The sequence below is a fragment of the Balaenoptera ricei genome, chromosome 5 (genome assembly GCF_028023285.1).
Source record: "Balaenoptera ricei isolate mBalRic1 chromosome 5, mBalRic1.hap2, whole genome shotgun sequence".
NCBI lineage: Eukaryota > Metazoa > Chordata > Mammalia > Artiodactyla > Balaenopteridae > Balaenoptera > Balaenoptera ricei.
This window is the reverse complement of record NC_082643.1, coordinates 22377082-22397223: the sequence shown is the minus strand read 5'-3', so window position 1 is coordinate 22397223 and position 20142 is coordinate 22377082. Positions and strand designations below refer to the sequence as shown.

Here is a 20142-nt window from a genome sequence, read left to right as displayed (position 1 = left end):
GGATTCTTATTTTTAGGGTGCTCTGAGCCAAGAATTTGGAAATTGAGTTTTCTTTTCTCTAGTCTTGTCTTGTCCTGACTTTTCTTTCCTCCTCCCTCCCTTCCTTTTTCTCTGTCATCTCTCTCTCTCACTTTCTCTCTTTCTTTCTCTCTCTCCCCCAATCTCTGTCTACTTCCCCCTCCTTTCTGACTGCCTTCCTTCTCATTTACAGGAAAGAGGCTCATGTTTCCTAAACTCCTGCTACATACAGGGTGCTTTACATCCATTACATAATAAGGGACATGAAATGTGTACTGAATCATTTAAAAGGTAAATAGGTATGATAAGGATACCACAGAACCTTTGAGGTTTCAGTTATGAAAGAGCTATAGTCGTCAAGACTAGAGGTGATAAAGCCATGTGCTAATGTCAAGACAGGATCTTTAACAGATGGCATAAAAAGAAAATATGGGCCCTAGAATGTGATTCCTCTAGTAGTATTTGAGTGGGGTTAAAAAATTGCATTTTAGATTTTTGTTGGAGAGATTATAGCTTTGCTTTAAAATAAATTGTTACAGGCAAAACTAATCTAAAGAGTTTGGAATTGTGGTAACATTTTCCAAAGGACATTGATTGGGAGGGGGCACAAGGGAGCCATCTGGGTGCTGAAATGTAACTGAATCTGGGCAGCGGTTTCATGGGAATATACATATGCAGAAATTCATTGACCAGTACCTTTAAGATAGATACATTTCACTGGATATAAGTTATACATTAGTGAAAACAAGAAACAAAGAAAACCTTTTTAAAAAGTAACTACAGTGTAGCCAAAACACGTGTTCTCTCCCCCAATGTATGCGTTAAATACAACACTTTCAACAAGTAAATATAATTTTTAAAAGACTTCACATACCCATCCCATTCCTATTCCAAATCAAACATCCAATGTTAACAAACTATTTGGAAAATTATTTTTTATATAATTTATAATTTAATTTATATTTTAAATTTATAATTTTAAATTATTTATAATATATAAACAAAACATACATATGATAAAATCTTATAAATTTTAAATTGAGAATAGTTCTCTCATTGACATTAATAACAGTGTACAAATATCATCTCTGAAATGTGAGACAAGCTTGATAATACACACTCCTTTTACTAGAACATTGTAAGTGCACCTCTAAACCTGATACATAGCAATCAGAGACTAAATCATTGAGCCACGTACACATATCAACAGATCATAATCCTTCAATATAGGCCAGTTGGTCAACTTCTCAGAAATAGTACTATCATCTTTCACATGAACTTTAGGTAATAACTATAAGCAGAAAATGGTAATTATAAAATTAACTAATGTAACACATATATGTAAAATTTGATATCAGCTAATTATTTTTTGTTTATTCAATCATAATTACAGTGAGGGGCAGTATCTTGCTTGAACAACTTAGTAATTTTTTCTGATAATTAGTATTTTCTTCAAAACTTGGGCTGTATATTCAAACATTTATTTCCACTCATTTAAGAAATTATCCCATGAGCTGACAGAGATGATTGTTGTTCACAGGTAGCACCACAAATGAATTGCCAGTAGCTTTTCCCTGTGGAGATTATCCGGCGTACCTACTATATGTTGGAAAACTCATTATTAAAACATAAATATTGTTTCAGTTTTGGTTTTAGATTTCAGTAACCAGAATCAGACTCTTGTCTCAATATTTTTCTGGTTCTCTAACGTCTTAGCTTCATTTTCAGAATAAAGTTCATGAGGATAAAAAAGCATACTTGTTTTCAGTGTGCTCTCCTCTTCCCTGTGGATTTTTAATGAATGCTATTTGAGGATAATGAAATTGATGTTAATACTTGAGTATCCCAGTTATCTTAATTCACACTCCAGGAAGACTGTGTCAGTGTCGGTTGATTCCAAGCCTGGTGAATTTATACTTGGCCCTCATTTTTATGCAAACTGTAATACCCGAGTAATTAATTTGAGAGTTTTAAGGTATATGAAATGTTTCCCCTAGCTATCAGCAGCATGCGTAGTGAGATTCCCTGGCCTTCAGTTTATTTACAATTATGTATAAAACAAAAAGCTCAAGGCTTTAAACACCAAAGGCACTGAAATAACAGACAAGATAATGGGAGAGAAGAGTAGTGAAGGAGAGAGCATAATGGAAAATAGATACAGGGACTTCCCTGGTGGCACAGTGGTTAAGAATCCGCCTGCCAATGCAGGGGATACGGGTTCGAGCCATGGTCCGGGAAGACCCCACATGCCGCGGAGCAACTAAGCCCGTGTGTCACAACTACTGAGCCCGCGAGCTTAGACCCCGTGCTCCGCAACAAGAGAAGCCACGGCAGTGAGAAGCACGTGCACCACAACGAAGAGTAGCCCCCGCTCGCCGCAACTAGAGAAAGCCCACGCGCAGCAATGAAGACCCAAAGCAGCCAAAAATAAAATAAATTAAATAAATAAATAAATAAAAAAGAAAATAGATACAATCCAAGTCAGCCTGAGCTTGTCAATGTTTGCTTCCAAATTTTGTGGTGCCTTTCCTTTCTAATTCTCCCATTTCTTTTACCTAATTTTTACAAAATAATTACCTTTATAAAGAGAAGTGACTTTATTTTATTTATTAATTGTCCATCACATTTCTTCTCATACTTTGACACAAGTATATTTTCATTTTTAGTATATTTTCATTCGGGCTTTTCCCAGTAAACTCTATGCAGTCCATTGTTTTCGTGTGGTGTCTAGATCTCCAGTGCAATGTTTATACTTTAGTATAGATGAACCTTGGCTCTGTACCAAAGTAATGTTCTCTGTTTGATTTTCAATATCTTCCATAAAAAAGACCTAGCCTTTTGGGGACTTTTGGTCACAGTAGTGCATTTGGTTCGTGTCTTCCTGATATGTCAGCCAAGGTATGTGTAAGTATAATGGAAAATATTTATTTTTATATTATTCTTTTTTTCTTTCTCAGTGTGTGCTGTATTTGTGGGCTTTGAAAATTCTTTACCCCAAAACACTGTTTTTACTTCGTGGAAATCATGAATGTAGACATCTAACAGAGTATTTCACATTTAAACAAGAATGTAAGTATACTTCAGGCTTCTTCATTTAACATCGTATGTGCTAAATAATGATTTTAATCCATACAAAGAGCGTATTACAATATGATCCCTTGCTTAAAAGTCAAAAATTAAAAAAATGATACTATATTATGTCATTCCATATTACTTTCTGAGCATGGTCAGTTAAGAGAATTCAGAATTTCTTTTTAAATTATAATTTTTTTATAAAGTGATATAAAAATTCGAATTAATATTTGATGTGATTTAGCCTAAGCAACAAGTGATGAAATTATTTTTTAAAATAGCCAGAATACTGCTGTTCAGGATAATCCTACTCTTTAACCTCAGATCACTCAATAAAAACAAATGGAGGGCAGATTCAACATTGAGCCTCTCTTTCTGGACCCAGGAGATGTACCAGCCTTGAGTGGATTTTACAAAATTGAAGACGACTTCTTCCTTTAGAAATAAATACTAAGAGTGAGGAGTACTTCCTATAAATTTCATTTTCCTCCTCTCTTAATTTTCCTCATTGTCCTTGGAAGTTTAAATTTCTCTTTGTCATTTAGTCCTATTTCAATGGAGCATAGAGACTTCCCTCAAAACATTAGGTAGAAGTCAATAAAGGAAAAGTAATGTGCAGTGATTTAGAAACAACTTTGGAAACTTTCTTGCAATCTGCTTTTCTACAAGAACATTCAGGAGAATCAGCCAGTTTTGTGTCCTCTTCTGTTGGTCTCGTAGTTGCTGTGGTTTTTTTTGGTTTTTTTTTTTTAATACACATCTGCAGATAACTAGCAGGGATGTATGTATACAAAAGTTCTCACCTCTGTTACACAAAAAGTTACTAAAAACTGTCAAATATGGAAGAACAACCAAAATTAAAAATAGTAGATATAAAGATTAATATGTAACTTTAAAAAGTCTTTTTTAATCACATTTGGAACTCTGTATGTGTACTTATATGCTAATATGATTCCGGCAAGAAAACATTTTTTTAAAAAACCCTATTTTTATGAACCAAATCCTACCTATGAAATCATAAGAGTAAGTAGTTGGTTTTTCATCATATATTAAAGGTAAAATAAAGTATTCAGAACGCGTATATGATGCCTGCATGGATGCCTTTGACTGCCTGCCCCTGGCTGCCCTGATGAACCAGCAGTTCCTGTGTGTACACGGCGGTTTGTCTCCAGAGATTAACACCTTAGATGATATCAGAAAAGTAAGTTCTGTTATTTTCCAAGTCTGCCACTTGGTGTCTTCAGTAATAAATGCAAGGCATTAATTTCCCTGCCTTTATCACTAACTTGATACTTCTGAATTAAAATGATTTAAAGTGGTCATGAATCTCTTTTGTTTTTTTTATCTAGAAAGAAACATATATTTATACTTGGAAGAGTTTTCATCTATAAAACCTCAAGGTTCATTTTACCATGTGACGTGTCATTAGAAATACTAAATATTTGATCACTAAAATATATATATACATATGTATATATATATGTCTTTTCATTTCCCCTTGGCTTGTTTCAAACAACGCATTGTATATTCATGGTATATTACAGATAAAAGATGTTGCTTTCCTCTTGGAAAAATATCACAACTTGACCTATAAAATGTGTCCATATTAGCATTTTTTAAAAAAAATCTAACTATTTTCACGGCTTAAAATTTTAAAGTAACAACCTAACAAAGGCTGTGATGCTATTCTATTGATTGTACTGAGTGGCAAGGTGAAAAACAGTTAATTTTTTTAAAGAGGTATTTTTCTACTTAATTTAACATTAGATCTTACTGTTGTTTTGGCCAGCAAAAAGATGAGTTAGATTAAATGTGGGAATATCTCTTTCACGTGAAAATGTAGTGTAGGATAGTTTTATGTAGTGGAAGAGACAGTCTTTTATTTCTTTGATTATGCTCAATATTCTTTGAAAATTTCATTGGTTTTTAAAGAAAAACTATATTCAGGTAAGTAAAACATTCAAATTCTATCTGAATACTCTATCATTAAGGTCCAAGTCTTCAAATGTAAAAATAATATTGTATTTACTTTCCTGTTAGAAAGGAAATTCATGGTTTTTATTTTTAAAATTAAACAAAAATACATTAAATAAACCTTTGTTTCCTGCTCTGTGTATTTGTGTCCTTTATTATAAGACACCATTACACATCTGCTTCTGGTGTTCTGTGGCACACAGAGGATTGATATTTGCTCTATATTTCAAGTTCTATAGAGACAGGACACTGAAGTGTAGTCATGGAGTTCAAGTATAGAGTGGTTCACTTTCTGCATGAATGTAACCACTTTATTCTTCTACAGTCTGATGGACTCCTGAAATCAGTAACTAAACTTCTTATCATAAATTATGTAGATTTTCAAAATATGCTCTGCTATCCCTAGGACTTTGTTTCTGGCATGTTTCAGATATTATGTTCAATTTTCATATTTGTCATTACACTTTGGACTGAGCCATAAAGTGATTTTTATGTTTGTGTTTGCCATATGTCAGAGTTTCCACCACACTTACTTTAATTAACTTCAGAGTTGTTTATTTTCACAGTAGATGGCATTAATTTGATGGTATTAATTTCAGAATGCATTTTGTAACTTTTCCAGAATAAATTCTATATTCTGGTTGCCTTACCAAAGCTCTAGCTGGGAATTCACAGTAATCAGGAAGTCTCCCCTCCTCTACTGTTCTATCCCAAATAATCAGTTCTTGCTTCTCAGAAAGAAATTCTGTATTTTTATGGACAAGCATTATTTTTATTGTATGAATTGTTCCAAAAGCATAAATTATTTAAATATCTTAAGTCTAAGTTTGCAATGAATATTTTATGTATAGTATAATGGTTGAAATATAGAGGGTCTTATCTTATTGAAGTTTTTCATTGGGTGTTGAAAAAGTGAAATATTGCTTCGTTCATTTTTAGATATTAGTAAAAAATGGTATGTAGCAAAACCATTATTTACATTGCCTTTTATGTCTCAGAAAAAGAGAGAATTTGATAGGCTGTCTGCCTTATATATTCACCTGTCCCTATGGGTTTTTTTAAAATATTAAAGTATTGAAAATGAAGAATATTGGTTCTTAATGGGTTTTCATAGCTGTTTTATGCTTTTTTTCAAGAGACTCCATAATATGTGCTAACTTCACCCAAGATCCTTTAATTGCAGTCAAATCAGGATAAACTATAAGAAGGTGACAATGTTATAAAATTGTTGGTGAAGTGTCATTTCCAGTTATTGTATTGCTCATAGCTTCTAAATGTACCATTTTAAATTGAAATATGATTTTGCTAAACATTTATAGCTGGAAAATTGGAAAATGGATTTCATATGAGGACTTAAGGTAAAACTCTAAAGCTTAGAACTGTGAGCTGAAGAATGACCAGCTAAATTGGAGCTCATTTTACTGCTTATTATTAAGATTGGTTTGTACCCAGTAAAATGACTCCGATCATCTTGGACTTTAATTAGAAACTTAGATATCCACTAATGAGTGAATATCCAAAATGTCATATAGCAAGTAGCTACTCTTAAAATGAAAGCCGTCTGTTCTCAAAATTATAGTGTTGAATATAAACACCGTAAGTTGTTCCCCATCCTGATTTCTAAATCACAGTTTAATGGAGGCAGTAACAGAAATTTCCCCAAAGATAAAATAAAATAAAAGCTTCTCCTCAAGAAATGAAATACAGTTAGAGTCACCTCAATTGGTAATAACTAAAACACTAGGCTGGATAAAATAAAAAGGAGAGAAAGATGGAGAGGAAACCAGGAGAGAGGAGAAACAGAGTAAAGAGTGGGAATTAAAGAGGCAAGAGGGAAGCAAAGGGTGAGCTGAAGGCAGATAATAAATGAGTGTCAGGAGGAAGAAGGAAGGAAAGTTCGAGAAAGGTGAAGAGTAGAAGAGTGGGGAGGAAGGAGCACAGATCAGGAGAGAGGTAGGGGGCAGTTCACGCTGCACTGTGGCTGGGGAGCAAACGTGGGTACTGCAAAATGCTGGTTTCTTCTATTTCTGAATTCCAACTTTCCAAAGATGAGTATTTTGTTCTCTGTCTTCTATTTTTCTTAGTTAGACCGATTCAAAGAACCACCCGCTTATGGACCTATGTGTGATATCCTGTGGTCAGACCCCCTGGAGGATTTTGGAAATGAGAAGACTCAGGAACATTTCACTCACAACACAGTCAGGGGGTGTTCATACTTCTACAGGTGAGGATGGAGAGCTCCAGCTCACCTCTTGGAGCACGTGACATTCGTTAACTGTTGTTATTGATCAGTCCATGTATTTGATTTAGTTAGTATGTGCGTATAACATTTCTAGGAAGCAAGTACAAATGAAAGGTTCACTTTGATAGCCTGGTTCAAATGGGTTCTTAGCCCTTGGAGAATAAAAATATAAATAAATAAGTAGATAGAGAAATAAATGAATGTATCTATATAGACATATAGATATAATATCTGTGAAGAATAGAAAAGACATAAAAGCGTCAAGTGGCTTCAGCATGGCAAAGCAGCTGAAGAAGGTAGTAGGGTTTAGTAGAAGATTCATTCTGTTTCAGGAACTGTAGGGAAAAAATCCAGTGCCAGCCTTGATTTTCTTTTTTCTTCATTCAATTATGTCATTACTTAAAATTCTTTTTACCAGTTTTCATAACTTAAATCAGAAAAACAATTTCAAATTGATTAAATTATTTTCAAGTTATTCTTAAATTTTCTTAAGTTCATTGGACTTCCTGAATAAATTAAAATTAGCAGCAACCCAGTATATAGGTACCGTAGTAAATTTATTCTTAGCACTTTGACAAGCCATGTTGACAGAATTTTTATAGTAATGTTTATATTTGCAAATGTATGGAGATTTGGAAACATTACCACCCCCATAACATTTCAGAGCACTTCAGGAAGAAATCAACAACGCAGTTGGGTTTTTGCATATCCTCACGATTTTCCTGACATCTTAGTTACCTCAATTTTAGCCTACTGCATTTTATTACCCCCAGTTGCTAGGTTCCCTTATCAGACATATAGTTTGATGGGAAAATGGCCAGAATGAAAGTGCAAAAGAGATTATGGAGAAGTTGAGAATTTAAGTTCTAGAATACATAGTCTTTTTAAAAAAAAAAACTGAAAAATCATACCTGATGTTCACTGAAGTTTACACTCAATTCCTGCCCTGGCAGCCAAGCTAATGACCAGGCTGGAAGAACTCTGTAAAATGCATCCAACCACATATCTTTCATCTCTAGAGTAAGCAGATATCATCCTGCTGCATAACATTGATCAGAGTTTATTCTGGAACATTTTGGTGGAAAATTTTTTTCCATACATTGTTTCCCTTATGGGGGGAAAAAGTTTCCTTTTATTTATCTCTTGATGTGATTGAGAAATTGAAGCTTGCGAACAGAAAGTCTTGTACACTGTAAAGCATCATTCAAAGAATGGTTTTTGTTTTAAATATTAAGAAAGAGGTTTGTTCCAAGCTTATTTATCAGAAAGTTTACAATTCATTTCTATGTTTTGGAAATTTTGGCTAAAATAAAGAGTCATGGTATAGTATTTCTGAAAAGCCTAAGGTTTCTTTTCAGTAATTAGTTAATTGGAGAGTAGTCTTTTATTAAAGACATTCCAACTTTTAGTGAAAAGTTGTATTGTTGAAATATATCAAAGCCAAGTGTTCAATTTTTCAAATCTGGTGTTAAATCCCTAATTATACCAGGAATGTTTAAATTACTTATTTGATACCACTGAGTTGTGCTTCAATAATACAATATCAAACAAAAGATAAACCTCTTGATTTCGATATTAAGCCATATTGCATTAATCTTTTTTTAATTCATAGTATAACATTCCTCTATTAGTTTTCTGAGTCAGCTGTTCACATATATTCTAAATAAAGTCCTGTACTGAACTTATATAAAGTTATGGTATTTTTTTGTTTTGTGAATATAGACACAGATGTGTTTACATCAGACATAAAGTCCATCAACTAGATAATGGGAGGATTATGCGTGTTTTTTCACACTTTTGTTCTCAACAAAATTATTATTTAACTCCTCTCATTAGAGGTTCTTAAGAGATAATGATTGCTAGCCATGAGAAATGCTGACTGTCAAAATCTACAGCCTATGTACTCTGAGAAATGGCAGAGCAGTGTGGATTGTTTTATCTGAAGAGAAAAATGACTCACACATTCTCCTAGAGCTTTTTGATTCTTTTGTCTTCAGTGTCATCTTGAAGGTGTCAAGGCATCCTCTGTGGTCATGGTTTATAAAGCTGATCTAGAGGGGCACAAAGGAACAAAAAAATTGGTAAAAGAACTTGGTGACAATTACCTGTTTGAGTTATTGGCAGTTAGTTTGATCCACAACTCCCAGTTTTATTTCACGTGTGTCTGTAGAGTTTGTCTATTTAATTTGCTGTGCCACCCTATCCGTGATCTAATGTATTACCTGGGCCGTGATTTAAATAAAATGAAGTTACACAGACAGATGCATCTGTAAGAATTTGCCAATGCTGCTCATGAGTTATAGAAGACAGTCCATGTAACAGAGAGGAAGGAATCCATAAGAACTCTGCTTTTGCCCCAGTGCTACCATCATCTTTAGAACCTTAGACCAGAGTTTGCATACTCACTGCCTATAATGTTCAAGTAACTAAGATGCTTGAAGCAGCCACGCATTAGAGTATAAAGGTTCGTGAGGATCGTGACAAATCAGAGGTAAAATTTCACTTTCATGGAGACCAAATGAAACTGTCGGCCAGATTTGGTGCTTTAGGCTGTTTACCTTGGAGGCATCCTGTAAGCTTTGTGTTCTAGGTATAGCTTGCTTCAGAAGAAGTGAGTTAAACCAGCCTTTTTTTTTTTTTTTTTAATGAATTTATGTACTTATTTATTTATTTTTGGCTGTGTTGGGTCTTCGTTTCTGTGCGAGGGCTTTCTCTAGTTGCAACAAGCGGGGGCCACTCTTCATCGTGGTGCGCGGGCCTCTCACTATCGCGGCCTCTCTTGTTGCGGAGCACAGGCTCCAGACGCGCAGGCTCAGTAGTTGTGGCTCACGGGCCTAGTTGCTCCGCGGCATGTGGGATCTTCCCAGACCAGGGCTCGAACCCGTGTCCCCTGCCCTGGCAGGCAGATTCTCAACCACTGCGCCACCAGGGAAGCCCTAAACCAGCCATTTTAAAGTTCCTCTATATGCTGAGATTTGAAGACTATCTTGACAGTCACTTAAAACGTGTTTTTGAAGCTACAAATGGCAGCTCACTCAAATCACTACTGGTCTCTTAATCACAGATCAGCAGCCTTTCTTCTGTTCACAAGCTGCCCAACTTCTCTTCTACAGTTGACACTCTCGTCCACCCCTTCCACCTTGAAATGCTCTGGCTCCTCCTTTTCCGCATATCCTGATTCTCCTCTGACTTATCAGGCAGATCCCTGACTCTTCTCCTGCCTCTTTCTTTGTCTTCCTCCTGCTCTTGACATTTTTTCTTCACACTGTTCCCAAGAACCTCATCTGTTCCCTTAGCTTCACTGTAAACTTTGAACTCTGTGGTTAGATTACCAGATCTATGTCTGGTCCCTTTGTCTCTGTATCTCTCCTGAGCTCGAATTCTCTATGCCTAGTTTTCTGCTGGAATTTTTATCTTAAATGTTCCGTTGTCACCTTATCCTGAACTCACCTTGCCTGAAAAGGTTTATTATTTACCTTCTCACTTGCTTAATTCCCACTGGAGATTTCTCCTGGTTTTTCTGTTTCTATTAACAGTTCATTTTCCCAGTCACACAGACTAGCAAACACCTTTGCTTTTTCTTCTTGTGCTGAAATCACCACCAACCAGTCATCATGTCTTACTGACCCTTTCTTTAAAATAAAACCAGCATCTAGACCATCCTGCCTTCCCTCCCTCCCACTCTGAGTTCAAGACCTTCATTTTTAGCCTGTCGAAATCACACACCTTCCTATCCCCTCCCCTCAATTCACACTGCTCCATTCATGGGTAACCTTTTGAGAATTCATTCATTCATTCAATTATTTAACAAATATTAGCTGAGCACCTACTATATATGCCTTCTGTGAGGTGTTATAGGTACTCAAAGTCCCTGCCTTTGAGGGAATGACAGTCTAGTGGCAGAGACCAATAAATAGAAACTGATAAATTGCAAGGTGAGTAGTTCTGTGATAAATGTGGAGGTCATCTCTCACACACACACACAAGGATGAATGGGGTTTAAGGGACTACTCATGGTGGAAATGTTATTAGACCTGAGCGTTAAAGGATGAGTAGAACATATCCAACCAGAATCAGTGGGGGAGGCTCTTAAAGGCAAGGACGTGGTGAAAAATATGAGGAAGATAAAAACTCTGGGAATTCTAGAAAGATGACTACCCAAATGGTCTCACTTTACCCCCAATCCCAAATTACAGGTAGCTGCTTTGGTATACACTAAAGCTGAACCTTCATATAACTAAGCTATTCTACTCCTATTTTTATATCCAGTAGAAATGTGTACACATGTGTGCCACAAGGCATATACAAGATTGTTCATAGCAGCAGTATTCATAATAGCCAAGAAATGGAAACAACCCAAATGTCTATTTAGTAGAATGAATAATAAACTGTAGTATATTTATGCAGCTATATACAGCAAGTGAGAATGAGAAAAACTGCACAGAACAACATGGATGAATGTCACAAGTATAACGATGAGTGGAAGAAACCAGATACTAAAGAGTGCATACTGGGTGATTTCATTGAAATAAGAGTACAGCATTAGAGAAACCAAGTCTGTAAGGTTAAAAGCCAGGATGGTGGTCACCCTTAGTGAGGAGATGATGGTGACTCGAAGGAGATATGAAGAGTTCAGGCAATGTTCTTTGTCTTGATCTTAGTGCTAGTTACAAGGGTGTCCACTTGTAATCGTCTGATTTGTGCAATTTTCTGAAAAGATGTTATACTTCAGTAAAAAGTTTGCCTTACAAAGAAAAATTGCTCACTGCTCTTGAGGCAGCTGGCAGCCAGGAGCAAGTGAGGACTTAAGCTATGGTGAAGTTCTGGCAGGAAGAGTTGGAGCCCTTCCAGACTTGATCCCTAGTGGGCAAAATGAAATTAGTTTGCAGAACCTGGGGCAAAGAAAAAAAACACAGCAAGTCCTAGGAAAAGATAGGCCTGACAGCATCCAGGCAGTGCCAGGACACCCCAGGGCTAAGAACCCATTGCTAGGCCCCAAGAAGCAGAGGAGGAGCTGGGCAGGGGGGCAAGTCCTGCATACTACCAGGCTGAGAGTGGGTGAAGCACCAAGGAGGCTGGTGGAGGCTTTCTCTTGGTCCATTGGCAAGGAATTGCAGGCTGCCTGCCTCTGCTTTGCTGAAGCCAATGAGGGAGAAACCCTTTGCATCTCGCACCTGCGTAACTGCCCCTGTTGAGGCTCCTCCAACAGTTGTGTGTGAGCTTCAGTAAGCTGACAAATTGCTGCTGAGCGTTTAGAATATGAAGGCAAATAAAACAATGTCTGTCTCTTAAGGCATTCGCTATTACTGGAGAGCAGATGTATAAACATAAATTACACTACAGTGTGACAAGTGATGTATTAGATTCGTATGTTATGGGAACATGGTGGATGTAGCAATTTTATGCACCTCAGGGTGAGGTAGGTTTGAAGGGAAGGGTTCACAAGTGATAATTTAGCTAAGGCTTCGTAGAAGAGTGGGCCTTTGCAGAGGAACAGACAAACTCAGGGAAAGTATATGCAAAGGCATAGAAGCATAAAAAGGCATTTTAATAATGCCTGCTGGCTATTATCATGGTTAAAGCATCTGAAATCTACAAGATTTACTTCAAGGTCTAGAATAGAGTTTAATATAGCAAGAAACAAAAATAATAAGAGAAGCAATAGAATGAGTCTAATAATAGCTATTTGCTCTAATACCCAGCCAGTTTTTCTATCATTTCTCACATTTTTGTCTTTTCTGCTTTCTTTACCTTTGTTCATGCTCAGTCTCCTCCCTGTTCCTCTCCTTCCTTCGGTGGAATTCTAACCCCTTGCCTGTCTGCTAATCCCCATAAGTTATTGCCTCTAAGGTCTAACACAAGTCACAACTAATAAATGGAACAGCTGCTGCTGGAACCTGGGGTTGCTGACTCACCGTCCTGTGGTGCATTCTTACCTCCACACTGCGGTGGTGAGGAGACAAATAGGAGTGGCTGAATGTCTATCTACTGCCGTGGGCCAGGCACTGGGCTAGGATATCTACATATATTGCTACTTCATTTAATCTTCATCTCAATTCTATGAAATAAATAATACTGTCTGCATTTTTGCAAACGGGGTAATTCAGGCTCAAGGAAGTGGAATAAGAACCCAAATCTAAGGATCCTTACTATTCCATGGAAATTTCCACCTCCCTTTCTACTCAGAGAAGATGCATTTTCTAGTGCGTAAGGAATAATCATATTCCAATAGGAAAAAACCCAACATTTTCAAAGACTACAATAGCTTCTTTCCCAAATACAGCAACGCATGCTGGTAAATGAATATCACAAAGCTGAAAGCATCACTGGCCTTCACCAATCCTTGAAGCAAGCGTCGTTACAAGACATGTTCAGGACATAGGGTTAAAAAAAACTGTTCCAGCAGAGTCACTCATACAGTTAGATTGTGCCTGACAAGGGTACCCCTGTGGAGGGGGATGAGTGGGGCTGAGATCCAGCCCGCCCTCTTCTCAGAAGGCCATGGCCCCGGCTTGAGCTGATCAACCCGGAGGAGGAAAGGCTCTTTCTTCTTGGTGGGCTCAGAAGTGTCACCTTATTAATGAAAAGTGTCACCTTATTAATAAGTGTCACCTTATTAATGAAAAGTGTCACCTTATTAATAAGTGTCACCTTATTAATGAAAAGAGAAAAGAAAAAAAAAACTACTACAAGATAGATATTTTTCAAAAACATTTCCTCAGACCCACATGCTTTCTTTTTTGCTTTATAATTTCTATACAAAACTTTACTATTTTATCTTTAATGTAGTTTTTTTAATTTAAAAAAATATGTTTTACCTTGGTACCTAGATTGTATCTTCAGGACGGAAACCGTGCCTTGCACTTATCATACCACCCCTCCCTGTGTCTCATAACAAATGGAAAGAAAATCACCAATTAGTCTTTGATAAATTATTGGTGAATTAATGATTTTCCAACTCTATGGTGTTAAGGTCTGAACTCTGCTTTTCCTACCATTCTACATGTATCTTTTTTAATGCTTTTCAGCTGAACGCTTTGTAGTTTATCATCATTTCCATTAAAAAGCATAAAAATGTTGTAGAGGGTTTTTTCCTAATATTGTTCAAGAAATTATTATTCAGAAAAATGTTTGTAATTCTTAGAAAGTTCGAGTATTTGAGTATGCATGCTTTTACATTTCTAAAAATCTTCTTCAAAATGAATTCGCTCCAAGTAATAATGCAAGTGTTCCTCACTTAAAGCTATTAACCTAGCAAATTAACCTAGCTAGGTTAATTTTATCTTCTTCAGATTTCCATTAAAAATAAGATGTATATTTCCATGGGGGAAAACTTAGCTTAAACACATAAGGGTGTCAAATTTAGCATGAAGAAAATATATTAAAATTATGCTTTCATAAGACTAGGTAACTTCTTCTAAAAGGAAAAAAATAGATAAAAAAGAGCAACCAAGCCATTTGCACAAGGGAAAAAGTGACAAACATAGACAAACAACCTCTGTCTTACAGTGGTAAAACAAGGCAGTAGTGTCTTTGTAAAGAAGCATTTTGAGGGCACAAGAAATGTAAGTACACTGCTTAAAGAGATAGAGAAGGAACATTTATTGAGTGCCTCTGCTACTCCGTCACCCTTTGGCTGGGCATCTTGTAGCTAATATGTACCAAGCAAATGTGCTATTTTTGAAGACCAACCAGTGTCTCTGAAATTAAGGTCTCTTTTATTGACACACTGATCTGGAAAGGTGATATACTCACCTTTTCCCAAAGTAGAACAGAAGTCTTTGACGGCACATGTTGGCCAACTCTTGATCTAGGTACCATGTGGACACGTTTCCATGTAGACACTCTGGGTGGGCCATCTCCTCCAATTTGTAGATCATGCTAATGTTCCTCAGTCAGGTGGTTTATTTATTGGGATGACCTGGGAACACTAGGAAGGGAAGGCAGCATGGATGTCTCCTCTTTCTCTCTCCCTAGCAAATTGCTAGAATATTCTAGAAGACACATGTGCACACTCACACACATGCACACAAATATGTGTGCACATGTTGCACATGCACAAAGACTATTTTTGATTTCAGATCCCACTTTTGCCAAAGAACTGAATCCTTTTTATAATCAGTATCTCTACAGTGGTATGCCATCTTAATGGTATTTTTTTCCTCTTAATCAGAGAATTCTTACAAAATCTGTAGCATAGAAATGATTTTCATCTTCTCTTTTTTAAAAAATTATTTGAGTGACATATATTATTATTTCCCCAAAGAGCTATTTTTATAATTGTGAATTGTTTCCTATGGTATATGTAGTTTAGGTTCTAGTGAATATCTGTAGCTTGTTTATATTTAAACAAGCATTGGTTTGCTGTCTCTTGATTTGAACTATCTAAAATTTATTCATTTTTATGATATACAATTTTCTCATGAAAAATTCTTGGAACAGAGATAAAGTGATTGCAAAAGGTCTTTCAAGTTTAGTTTGTAATTTGAATTTCATTTTTAATGAAGTTTTCATCTTTGGTTTTGAGACTTTCTTAACAGACAAAATCATATTGATTGTACATTTGATATTTTTATTAAGTCACAGGAAGGAATGTCTTAAGATAAAATTCTGTTGGTCACATTTAAAGTACACATTTTTAAATCTTGTGAATTTCATAATTCTGTTTAGATTTTGAATGATATAATCAGTCGATGTACCCATAAAGAAGTTGACAATTTGACTTCTCAGAAGACTTACTCTCTCCCACTCCCTAGCTCAGTCCTTTCTGTCAAGCTCTCAAGCAGGCACCCAAATACAAATAGTGCTGTATTTGAGAAAATTGGGATTTATACTTTAAATTCCACTCTCATGTTATATTTATGCTTCTGTTCACTTTGTGTTTAGATGTAGACTTAATAATATTGATTTTCTCTATGAGTTGGATACTTTTCTAGTGTCGTTATATAATGGCAGCATTCTTTTTCCAATTCACACACCTCCAGCCCTTTAAAGGTACAACTATAGGGAATTCCCTGGTGGTCCAGTGGTTAGGACTCAGCGCTTCCACTGCAGAGGGCCTGAGTTCGAACCCTGGTCAGGGAACTGGATCCCTCAAGCCACGCGGTGCGGCCTAAATAAATAAAAGTACAGCTATAGGCAGATGCAAACTATTATAATGGAATGGATAAACAACAAGGTCTTACTGTATAGCACAGGAAACTATATTCAATATCCTGTGATAAACCATAATGGAAAAAAATTAAAAATCGTGTACATATATATGTATAACTGAATCACTTTGATGGACAGCATAAATTAACACAACATTGTAAGTCAACTATACTTCAAAAAAAAAAGTATAGCTATAGGTACTTTTTCTGCCACAGGGGAAAACCTGTCCTTAGAACCAAGAGGCTTGTTTCATGAATGATGTATGTTTGATTATACTTGATCCAATCACATAAATCTGGATGTTATAGATAAATGTGCTACTCTTGATGATTTCATAACAGATGCTTTTCTCTTTTCTTTTTGTCTCTGGCAGTTACCCGGCTGTATGTGAATTCTTACAGCACAATAACTTGTTATCTATACTCCGAGCCCATGAAGCCCAAGACGCAGGGTGAGCAGTTTTGTGGGTTTATGAAAACCATGAATTGCCCTTTGTCAGTCCCTCATATGCGTGGCAGTGGAGGTTCCCTTTGCCAAGCTCTCTCCCTGAAGGAATTAGACCTAAAAATTGCCTTCTGATGACACAGATATGGCAGGGTCTTGGGGAATAAGTGCTTGCAGATGTGCTGTAACGTCCCCTTTAAAGTCCTTTCCTTTTTAGCTTGAAGAGGTAGAATTTCCACCTGGCTGTCTTAAGCACTGTGAGGCCACCTCCTTTTATTTCTTTCAATTCCTGCTCTTACCGTTGTCCCATAAGTGAGTAAATTACCAGCTACTTTTCAGTCTTGGTTGGCAATGTGGATGAGAATTACACATATGTATTGAACAGATATTGCATGTGGTACTCTTGTTTAAAGAATATCATTCCTGATCCCAAGTTTTAAAGGGCAAAAACAAGAGACATTCAAATGATGGGGAAAATCCTACCTTCTAACTAACAAATGCTTAACATGATTTTGTAATATCTGGTAAATTTTAAAAATGTAAACTGATTCTAAGGATTTAGAAATCTAAAAAATATCAGATATGCACTTTGATGGTGCATTAAATCTACATTTGGGAGAGAGGCATAGGGAGAAGTAAGCATAATTAATTCTAGGATTTGAAGTCCAATACCCTTCCCAGTAAGCTCCACTGAAAGGCATTGTTTTGCCTTCAAACGCTTAAGCTCATTCCTTCATATTCTAAGTTTTCTGAAAAGGAGGAACATTTATTTTTATAATCTGTGTACTGAAATTGGGAATTCAGATGCCTGCATTCTGAAGTAAGCCCATACCTGTGATGAATCTGAATCGAGGCAGATCCTGTTGTTTTCAAAATTAGCTTTTTTCAAGCAATCAATCAGCAAGTATGAACTGATCCAATATTGTGTGCTCAGTGCTCTTGTAGCTGATGTTCGCAGTAACCCATTGATATACCCAGCCAATCAGGTCCTCAAATAATTTTTTTCACTTTTCAGGGCAGTGGTGTCACCATTGCTTTTTGGCTGACTGTCCCAACTGAACATGTTAAGCAGATTTATCTTAATCCCATGATAGACCTGAAATCCATCTGCTTATTTGAAAACAGGTTAAATGTGTCGATTAAAATCAACAAGTATATTTGTTTAAAACGAGCAGTTGATTGATTCTTTGGGGAAAGTTGAGATTATGTCATCCAGATTCTTTGTTTTTATTTGTTGTCAAGTAGGCATAATCAGCCACAGTTTATAAAGTCAAGGTTCTAGGATTAAGAGTGTCACTACCTTTTACATTCTGATTTATTCCCCCAACAAAGCTCAGTTCCATAAGCAGAATAAATACTTCTAGGATATTTCAAAAGATTTTTAAGGGGGTATTTTCTCTTGGGAAAAGTAGTATTAAAATATTTGTAAAATTATAAATTTTAAGGTGGTTATTTAATCTATCTAAAGGTACTATTTGAGGCCTGTTTAGAACCCTGCTAAATTAGGCATGATTAGTCTGCCAGAAATAACTGATGCAGAATAACCAAGGAATGATAAAATTTTATTTTGCACTTTAGGAATTTTTCTAAACTAATATTCCTGAAATCTGTCACATAGAAGTCGTGAGATACGTTTTCACCTTGATGGAAAAGAACCAAATCTGTATTTTTTGATTTGAGGACTAGAGTCCTATTTTTGTCTCAGTGGAAGAAAAGTAACTGGATTGTTAATTTATTTCCAAAGATCTTTCAGAGGTTTCATTACTGATTGATTAAATATTTCCCTGCTGAGACAATAATCTTTGACCTATAGACACCAGAAGAGATTGGTAATAAATAAAATTCTAAAATAGAAACAATTTCAGCTCATAAAACCCATAGATTTAACCAGCCATTCTATGAAAAGCAAATCACTTGGTCTAGGCAAAATGGATTTATATAACCATAACAGAATATTGTTACAAATAGAATAATCAGCCTGGTTATTAGTGGTAAAGTTTTGTATATTGCTCTGCTTATTTAATCTATTTATGTTAAAAATATTGGCAAACTTCTGAAAAACATGGTAGGTACAGGTATCTGTGTACAAAAAGTAGCCTTTGTCCTCTCTATTGAACGTGGAAATGAATTCTGATTTTTCACTGAATTCCACTCTCCCCCAGGTCTGCTAAACTTAGAAAAGACCTATTTTGAAATTGTACATAATGACTGTGTGTTTTCATTGTCACCCCAAAATGAATTGATATCTGTGTATAACAGACTGCAGAGAGAAAATTTTTAGTGCCTCCATAATTGAATTCTCTTTGAATAGTAAAACTTAACTTTAATTTTCTATTTCTAAATGTCTATTTTGATATCATCTTTTTTCCATACTTAGCCTTGTTTTGACTTGTATTTATTGTTTTTAGGTACCGCATGTACAGGAAAAGCCAAACAACAGGCTTCCCTTCTCTCATTACAATTTTTTCAGCACCAAATTACTTAGATGTATACAATAACAAAGGTGAGTGTTTTCAAATCCCTCTTGGAGTTTTGTATAGTATGTGTAATAACTAAGTTCTCTTTTGGGTTGCTTTTAATTAAGCATTTTTAGTCGTTCTTTTTCTCCTTACTTTTTCATTTATTGTTTGATGCAGATTTTGTGATTATCTTCAAAGTTCCAGATTCAGTTGGTCAGAGGTGGGAACCCAGGCACTGCTATTTTTTGATTGTTCTCTAGGAGATTCTAATGTAAAGTAGGGTTGACAGCTACTGTTATGATAGGTACAGGCTTTAAAAGAAAGAATAATTGAAAGTAATCCAAAATCATGCTTCTTAAGAAGGATAGGGATTTAAATAAGAATAGTGTGACTGCGCATGTAAAGGATTGTGAAAAATAAGCAAAAAGAAGCTATAGCTTGAAATTCAAATTCAGATTTTCATCTGTTGAGCACCTACCATGAGTCAGACCTTGTGATAGGTATGTATTCATTTATTTTTTTAAAAATTGAATTAAACTTGAAAGTAAATATCATTTGCCCCCCAGAGTGAGTCTCTATGGTAACTGCCTTGCCCAAGGTCACTCAGTTAGGTAGTGATGAACTGGCATGAGACCGACATCATCTGGTCCAGCATCCTGTACTTCCTTTCTGCAACGCTGTACCTGTGGCCCAAAGAGAGACCAGGAAAGGAGAGGGCATTATTTGCTGACTAGGGAAGAGAGGAGGAGCGGGGGGCCACATTGCTTTCTTTCATAAAGG

General features: G+C 36.0%; 1 protein-coding gene across 2 annotated transcripts in view; it reads left to right on the top strand.

Annotated features, from left to right (window-relative positions):
* Positions 1–20142, top strand: part of PPP3CA (protein phosphatase 3 catalytic subunit alpha) — a 305294-nt gene that overhangs the window by 233278 nt on the left and 51874 nt on the right. For both annotated transcript variants that reach the window (XM_059922488.1, XM_059922487.1), the window contains exons 4-8: positions 2976–3087; positions 4146–4291; positions 7149–7288; positions 16833–16910; positions 19312–19406. In XM_059922488.1, coding sequence (XP_059778471.1) covers positions 2976–3087; positions 4146–4291; positions 7149–7288; positions 16833–16910; positions 19312–19406 — 571 coding nt within the window. The remainder of the gene's footprint in view (positions 1–2975; positions 3088–4145; positions 4292–7148; positions 7289–16832; positions 16911–19311; positions 19407–20142) is intronic.